At 36.4% G+C, this 9,333-nt stretch overlaps 1 protein-coding gene across 1 annotated transcript; it reads left to right on the forward strand.

Moving 5' to 3' along the window:
- Nucleotides 1-1,211: 1,211 nt before the first annotated feature.
- LOC100176545 (blue-sensitive opsin-like) lies at nt 1,212-8,619 on the forward strand. Its single transcript, XM_026834944.1, has 8 exons — nt 1,212-1,233; nt 3,027-3,166; nt 4,137-4,265; nt 4,472-4,604; nt 5,156-5,284; nt 5,845-5,984; nt 6,753-6,976; nt 7,471-8,619. The coding sequence occupies exons 2-8, from the start codon at nt 3,045-3,047 to the stop codon at nt 7,719-7,721; spliced, it is 1,128 nt and encodes a 375-aa protein (XP_026690745.1). The 5' UTR covers nt 1,212-1,233; nt 3,027-3,044; the 3' UTR covers nt 7,722-8,619.
- Nucleotides 8,620-9,333: the final 714 nt, after the last annotated feature.

Genomic DNA, 9,333 nt, shown 5'->3' on the forward strand with positions numbered 1-9,333 from the left:
GGATATTCGGATATTATGGGATAAAGGTGTCCCATCTTCCTCTAAAGGTACTGTATATAATAGGGCGGGTAAATATGGAGGCCGGTAGTGGGTTGCTCAAATTGTTAGCTATACATGAAAAATAGTCAAGTTTCAAACGTGGTAACTCGTAAGCGGGCACGGCGTTGGGCACGTTTCCCGTCACGCGAAGATAAATATGTTACATTTATTTGTTACCTTGCATACAGTTTTAGCCGGTTGTGCCATCTCTATACATTGGTGTCATTAACTAATGGCTACTGCCTATACTAAATAGAAGCATTGGAAACATTGGAAACAGTTCTTGGGAAAATCTAGATCTAATAAACCACACACATAGCAACAGTACTGTATTATAGACGTAATCAACATACGCAACAGTTTATTAGGATGTAAAAGGATCTTATTCATCCTTATACGCAGTGGAACAATTCAGTGGTTTATAACAAGTTTATTTTAGAACCCACGCACATATTCTCTTAGTGACAGTTTCATCAGAATTAAAATCATTGTTGCGTCATACTGTTGACTTGGCTTTATGATACATATGTTTGATGATTTGAATATGTGCCGCATTTAACCTAAAAGTGCTCACTAACGTTTATATATAATCATAGCTTTGATAAATTATGTATAGTAGGGTGGAGGAAAATGGGACACCGGCCTTTCACTATATTTGCCCGTCCCATTTGGTAGTAAACAAAGAACAATAAAAAATTATAAAACCGTATTCTCACGGCTTCCATAGACCGGTCTCAATTGTTTAAAACACGACCACGATGTTTAAATATTTTGTGCTATAGTTGTCCCATCTTCCCCTGCCCTACTATTTTATGTATACTATTGTACTGTAAGGTATAGTAGGGTAGGGGAAGACGGGGCACCTTTAGCACACAATATCCAAATATCATGACCGTGTTTTGAACAATTAACAACGGTCTATGGTAGTCGTGAGAATACGGTTTATTAATCCTTTCAAAGTTCTTTGTCTACTACCAAATGGGATGAGAAAATAGAATAAAAATGTGTTCCATCTTCCCCCACCCTACCATATAAGGATGGGATACTGTCAGCACCTAAAACAACATTTTACAGTCACAGGGTTACGGTTCCATATTCTGTATATTCTTTGTTTACTACTAAATATGGTGAAAAGGAAAAATAAAAAGAGGCCCCATCTTGGTTTTACGCCACCCTGCTATACAGCAGTATAGGGTAAGGATAGATAGGACGCCTTTTTGTTTGGTAATTATTAAAAACACGATCAGGATATTTTGCATATTATCTTACTAAAGATGTGCCATCTCCCCCACTCCCACTAATATACATACATAAGCGTTAGTGTAGTGTTGGGTATACATATATGGGGGGGTATAATATAGCTTTCGTGTTCACGTATAGAATAAATAAATAACTTTTCTCGCATTCGCATTTATAAAAACTAGATTAGAATTGTGTTTAAAAACGAGTACATTACAAGTCAAACTACATAGATGTATTTATATAGCCATTTCTTTACTTGCACTTTTCATGCATCGTTTCGCAACCCACATATTTCTCACTAGATTTTAATTAGCAAGATTTTTTCTGTGGGCAAATGCGCTTCATAAACTGCAACACGCATGAGCAACAATTAGTACTAACCAGACATGATGGCCGTTAAGATATAGTGTCAAATTTTCAGAATGCAAATAGACAATTCGTTTTAGTCGAGGTAAAGGTGCTTATTATGCATAAGTTTAAAAAGGCCCTTTATCGTAACTTGTAATCCTATCTTTATAATGCGTGTTGTATTAGTGGGCGTATAATTGGTAATATGGCGTTACTTTCTCTGAAACATCTGTCACTTTATTACAGTCGTGATGTCAACCTTTTAACAGCGATGTATTTCAATTATTTAAACACCGCCTAGCCATACGGTTTAGCGTTAGATTATGTCTCCAAACTTTAACATGTGAATTAACCCCGCGAGTAATATAATGTTCCCTATACTATATACCTGGGGCATGGGGCGTATACTGGGGGTGAGATAAAACGCCGTTATGATGTATAGTAGGGTGGGAGAAGATGGGACACCTTTTTATTCTATTTTCTCGTCATATATGGCAGTAAACGAAGAACAGTCAAAGAATAATAAAAACGTATCCTCACGACTCCCACGGACCGTTGTTAATTGTTTAAAACACGATCAGGATATTTGGATATTATGGGCTAAAAGTGTCCCATCTTCCCCGCCCTACTATATTAGTGTTTTGAAAAGTAACAATACTTTTTTAAAGTCGCGGATTACAGTTATACGTAATTCTGTAATTTTTTTGTTTACTACCAAAGGAACGTTATGAGAGAATTTAGACATGCCAGTCTTACTCCCACCCATACTATATAACTGAGTTACCATGGCGCAATAAGATACCACATAGCTTATCTAATTACTACAATGAACATCAAACTATATTACACATGAATGGCCAACAAAATCCCCCATGATATTTTTTCATAAAAAATATGGCTTTTATGATAGTAGGTTGTGGTATGATGGTCTATGTTTTCATAACGAAACGGGTCAAACTTCTAAAACCTGGGTTTCCTGGCATATCATATTATAAAGCCTTAATATAAAACAAACCAAATGTTTCCCGTTTAATGGTTTATTGCATGTTTATCTTTGGTCTTGAAGTGACAAATTGTGCAGAAGCTTATTTTGACCATCTGTGGTAATTGGCCTAGTAACGTATATACCTTGTAACGTAATCGCGGTGACATATGCGTTGATATCGTCACTGTGCATTATTCAGCACTGAGACCCAATGCGGAAATAATCCAACTCTAGCCAGAGATGGTTGACTCCATGTAATGACTTATCACTCGCTGGGTATAAAAACGGTCGAATCGAGTGAGCAGTTCAGTTTTCTCAGTGTAGATAATATTGGCAGGTGTTGTTATTTAAAAAAATGCGATTACGTACACCACTCAAATGATTTTAAATTATTGTTAATGTTTTTTTTTAGAAAGTTTATATCTTTACTATGACGTCACAAGCAACAATGCTGCAATCGACAATGAGCTCTTTCGATGATATGACGTTTTCAAGTGCCGCCTCTTATTTTAACTTCTCGGATTTAAACACAACGATGGTTGCAACTCGACAGTAAGTTATGCCACCTTATATGTTTATATAGCGTAACCAGCTGCACGGAGCAGCGAACAACAGTTTAAATATAATAGGGTGGGAGAAGACAGACACTTTTAGCACATAATATTCAAATATCCTGATCGTGTTTTAAAGAGTTGGTCTAAATATGGGAGTCGTGAAGATACGGTTATATATGTCTTTGGATATTCTTTATACTATCAAATAGGACGAGAAAACAAAATGAAAGAATGTTCCATATTCTCCAGCGTACAGTAATAAACTACGTTTGGTGGAGTGAAATTTGTTTCTAACAACCAATTTGTTTATTACACAATTAAAAAACAACCAATTTGTTTATTACACAATTAAAAAAACAACCAATTTGTTTATTACACAATTAAAATGAGTAGATGAATCATATAAGTGCAATCGGTTCATTATGCGGATATATGTACAGTCATGCACATATATCACAGGTATATTAGCTGCCACTAACATTCAGGTTAACATTACTTTTTATTGCATTGGTTTCTATAGTTAAAATGCGAATACTCGGACTAAAGTTATATTTTTTTCTGTGAAGTTTATTTATAATTTTGTCTCGGTAGCCGAAACACGTATGTCTATATACTCTTATCAGATGCTTTTATATTTCTTTTTTTAATCTTTTAAACACCTCTGATATCCCAAGTTCACACCAATTCCACTGTACCTAACATTCTTTATAATAGGTTTACTGTATAGTACTGTGGGTTAAGTAGGATGCCGTTGGCACTCTATATCCTACGTTTATTAATCGTGTTTTTACCAATTAACAAACGTTTTTTTAGAGAAAACGATTAAATAATTCTGTAAATATTTTTTGTTTGCTACCAAATAAAACAAGAACAGAAAATATTATTGCGTTCTATCTTACCCCACTTTACTGACAGTCTTGCTGCGTCCCATCTTACCCCACTTTAATAACAGTCTTGCTGTTCCACAGACCATACGTTCGTCCCTTCGGTACAGCGGGTATCATCACATCGGCAGTCATCTTATTCACATGCCTTGTGATTGGAGTGATCGGAAATGTTCTTACAATAGTTGTCATTTTAACCAATCAAAAACTCAGGTATTAAACTGTGTTAAAATACAATGATATTAAAAATTTATGTTTTTATTCTTCGAAGGCGTAAGTTCGTTTGTGCAATCCAATAAAACAATAAATTGTTAAAATAGACTATATAATAAAATAAGTGAATTATTGCCATAGTAAGCATTACCGAATTTTACAAATGTTGTTGCGTGAACTTTAACACCTTCATCTCGTATATACAGGAACCTCTTCATGTATTTCATCGTGTCCTTGTGTGTATCGGATCTAACCTCGGCTCTGATTAGCTGGCTCTTCCTGTACAGGAGAACATGGGGGTTCGATGTTTGGGACCCGATACCCGGTATATTTTGCAAGGTATGATTTCCAACTTTGCGAACACGACAAATTGTTAAGAATATGACACATAACTACCAGCGTACCATTTTACCCAAGTTCATAAATGTAAAGACTTATGTTACTATAGGGTAAGATGGTATACTGATGTTAGCACCTAATATCCGATATATTTTCCTGACCCTAATTTAAAAAAAACGCTCTTAATTCGTGAGGCTATACATGATAATATATATGATCCATAAATATTTTTTGTTTATTACAAAATCGAGAATAATATGAAAACATTTACCATCTTACCCCAATCTACTTTACCAAAAAAGAGCTTATTTTGGCCAAGGTAGTTCCTGGATACACTGTGGTACATGTTTCTGAACACGGCGACACAGACAGTAGTTCGTTAACACACGTTTAAAAGGAGAATGTCGACAATGGTATATAAATAGCTCAAATTTTCTGTCTCGAACCAAACTTTACGTATCTAATGTCACGATCAAAAAAGTGTTTCCTTCTCCAACATTACCGATTTTCATTTAAACTTCTTTTGGTCAAACATTTCATTATTTTCGCAGTTCTACTGGGCTGCTGACGTCATGACAAATTACGTCACAGCTTCTCATATTTTCTCCTTTGCGCTGATTCGCTACATTTCTATACAATTTCCGATCCGCTTCTCAAAAATCAAGTTGATCCACGGAAAGGTAAAACCCTTTGAAATTATGTGCATGTTGCATACTATGCTTATAGGTGAATATATGCAGGGCGTGTCTATAGTGTGCCTATATACCCAGTATGAAGCTATGTGGGAATTGTTTTCTTTGTTTTTGCGCGGGTGATATAGCGCAAGGCTCACATTTTGTTTGCATGGAACATTAACAAAATGGGGATTAAGAGCACACGTGTGTCTACATATCATCAACTCTTTACTATATATATAGTAGGGTCAGGAAAGACACCTTCAGCACACAATATCCAAATATCCTGATCGTGTTTTAAACAATTAACAACGGTCTATATGGAGGCTTGGGGATGCAGTTTTATATTTCATTGAATGTTTTTTGTTTACTACCAGCAAATGGGACGAGGAAATAGATTAAAAGGTGTCCCATTTCCCCCCACTCACTTTGCCTACCCCTATATTGTGATGTGCATTATATGCATTTTAAATTGTGAGTAGTTTTAATAATCATTTTATTAACACGGTTTTCAACAATTCCTAATGTGATTTTCCCGCACTCCAACCCCTAACCTTCTAACCCAGATCTGGATCGCACTGATATGGTTTGTTTGTTTCTGCGTTGGTTTCATTCCATGGTTCATTTTCTTCGGAGCTCGAATACGTGATCGTTACAGCGACTCTCCAGATGCAAGATGGCCAGCATGTACCATCAACATGGAATGGTGAGTGTTAGTTAGTATCATGATGAAGTATTACTGCGGTGTGAGTAATAAAAAGTTTCTTCCTTGTTTGTCGTGAGTAAGGTTGCACTGCATAATGCTTCCGCGTAGTATTTCTGCAGCAATATACACCACGCGGTTATAATATACGTTGCACAGCAATATACAATGCATAATGAGGATTGTGCACACTTTGTATGACCTGTAGTCGAACGCGTCGGTGGTTTAAAAGCAAAATAAACAAATACTTGTCTCATCTGCGTCGCTTTTAACTACAAAACCAGAATAGTAAGCGAGACAGTGATTATCGTGCCTAAGCCTCTGGCTGAGATCTTACGAGTTCGAGGCACGACTCTGTTAGTGCTATTGCTGTTGTTTGTGTCTTTGGGCTGGACACTTGTGACATTTGCTCTAGCCCAGTATGTCCCTATGAGTTGTCTGAATTGTAATCCATACATTAAAAAAATATACATATGGTTGGGAAAGATGGGACGCCACCTTTAGCACATAATATTTTAGTTTTGTAATTCTTTGAATATTCTTTGTTTACTACCAAATGTAAAGAGAAAATGGAATAAAAAGATGTCCTATCTCCCCCCACCCTACTATGTATATATATATATATATATATATATATTATCACTTCCAAAGTTATACGTGAAAGGACACGAGGCATGTGAAACAGAACATGCGTGTTATAACGACCCCCATTGTCCGGCCTCGCAGGGATAGATCATTAACAATCGCTAATTCAATCCTACATCCTTGCAGGTATGACCAGTATACATTAGCCACGAAAGTTTGTTACTCGATTTTTCTGTACGCCCCTTCTGTGGGTGTGGTTTTCCTTTCCATTCTGATTGGCATTACAGTCAAGTCCCGTCCCTCTATGTCGTCACAGGAAGATGGCAAGCGAAAGCAAAAAGAGAAACAGGCTGTGCTTCAACTGGTTTTGATCGTTGTTTCATTTTTGATCGGTTATGTTCCCTTCACAGGTAAAAATGTAGCACAGAAATTATTAGATTTTTGTCACGTTATGAGAAATATTTTTACATAGAGTTTTACCAGGTAAATTGTTTCGTCATTCAATGACTTCATATGATATGGTGTAACATATATTGTGGGCGGGTATAGTAATGCGTCAAACTGATTGATTTTGCTGCAATGGTGCAACATCTGCTGATGCAATTCCTTGGAAAGTTTTAAAAAACTGTCACATGATATGACCACACAAACTATATTTTTTGGGGCCATGGATACACCTATTACACATACTAGGTCGTTTGTTACCCCAATCTATTATCCCAGGTGCCCGTGCAGTAAAAATACTATTTTTCAAGGCTGTAAACTGACAAACTCACATTAAACGACAAAATGGCGACAGGCGAGACACTACTATTGTAAATTAGTATAAGTAATAAGCAAGATAGATCAACTTATACATCACAAACAGTATTATAGTAACCTAATCATCCACGCTTTTCCACAGCTTATGAATTCTGGTCCACACAGCCTCGACCCAACACAATGTATTACAAATCATTCGACTACTGGTTCGGAATGTCCGAGTATTTCTGTATCCGAATATCGGAATGCCTCAACCCTATATTCTATAACCTAGGATCAGCTAAGATGAGAAAATGTACTGCAGGTCTACTGCGTAAAATGTTCGGCTGTAAACGCCAAAGAAAAGTAGCACACGTGTCGTCTTCTCACGGCACACAAAACTTTGGTGTTTGATTTTTAACGGAATTATGCCCCGAAGTTACCGTGCTGCATGAAATAATGGCAATTTGGTTCGGCTACCAACTTTGATCGTTTATAGATAGCATTTCAGTAAGCGTGGCTGTAACTCGGTAACATTTGTTGTAACTCGGTAACAGCATATACGGAAAACGATATAGCGAAGGTCATATTTAAAAATCGTGGGTATCATCACACGAGTTCCCGTCATAAAATACCTCCAAATGGCCTTGGCTAAACTACACGTTGTCAAAATAATCATACACGGTTTTAAAACACTTTTTTATTTATATTGTTTAATATATAGTAGGATGGAAAAAGATGGGATATCTTTAGCACATAGTATTCAAGTATTCTGACTCTGTTTTAAACAATTAAAACAAATAAAGTCTATGCGAGTCGGAAGATCACAGTTTTATAAATCAAAAGGTAAAAAGGTGTCCCATCCTCCCCCACCCTACTCTATAGCTAGAAAAACATTATTGTGCAGTAACTATCGAGGGAACTGTCACATAACTGTTCATCCAAGCTCATATATATATATATTTATTTAAGCTTTCATATATATATATAATTATATGTGATTTCGAATATTTTAAAGTAGTTTTCGATATTAAAGTAATTTTTAACGAGTTTCCAGAACCAATTGTAACATTGGATTTTGTAAACAATGGCTGTACAGACACGCAGCATCATCTTTCCACGGTTACGCTGGAGCTCATTACATTCCTAATTATTATATTTTTATGTGTTATATTATAGAACGTTTCACTATATATGTTTCATGTTACTTTTTCAGTTAAGCATTAAAACTTTGTGACTAAATATTTGTGTACAGTATTTTTGCCACTTTAATATAAATGTATTTGACTTAATAAATGCTATTTATGATAAATTAATCCTCATCAGAGTATATCTAACGAATATTGGTTAATATACCATGAGTATATACTGTTTATGTTTACCAAATTTCTGCTGAATTATACACAAATAAAAAAAACTTTACAAATAAATTCACTTACAAAGTTGGGTTTTGGCTCTCTTGTTTGACCGCAAGAGCCAAATCTTGTGCCATTTGCGGAATTACCCTACACAATGTCAGAGTCGTATAAACACCGAGTAGTACCGGTCCTACTAAAACACGCCCGGCGGGGCCCGGTGGGGCCCGGTGGAAAAAAATATACTAAAACACGCCCGGTGCGGGGCCCGGTGGGGCTCGGTGGGACCCGGTGAGGACCCGGTGTTACGAGTCATACTAAAACACGCCCGGTGGGGGGCCCCGGTGAGTATTTTTGAAAAGGGAGCTTTCCCTATTCAAGATCCACCAAAGTGTGATGCGTGTATTCAGATTTTTAGCCTAATGAGACCCCCGAGTCGAGTTTTTTGAAAATTAACTTTGATTATGGATGTACGAAGTTTGTTTCGTTGTACACTTACATAATGAACTGTATTTTTAGCAAAAGTTCATTCGTTAAATTTGGTTAATAGGGGGTGGGGTAAGATGAGACATCTTTTTATTCTATTTCTCGTCCCATTTGGTAGTAAGCAAAGAACATTCAAAGAATTATAAAACTATGTCCTCACGACTCCCATAGACTGTTGTTAATTG

The sequence above is a fragment of the Ciona intestinalis genome, chromosome 1 (assembly GCF_000224145.3).
Source record: "Ciona intestinalis chromosome 1, KH, whole genome shotgun sequence".
NCBI classification, from domain to species: Eukaryota; Metazoa; Chordata; class Ascidiacea; order Phlebobranchia; family Cionidae; genus Ciona; species Ciona intestinalis.

Excerpts from the sequence above, each read along its gene's own strand:
- LOC100176545 (XM_026834944.1), top strand. The coding sequence starts at position 3,045 with ATGACGTCACAAGCAACAATGCTGCAATCGACAATGAGCTCTTTCGAT. Across the intron at positions 3,167-4,136 it reads ACGATGGTTGCAACTCGACA|ACCATACGTTCGTCCCTTCG; the intron begins GTAAGTTATGCC and ends GCTGTTCCACAG. Across the intron at positions 4,266-4,471 it reads TTAACCAATCAAAAACTCAG|GAACCTCTTCATGTATTTCA; the intron begins GTATTAAACTGT and ends TCGTATATACAG.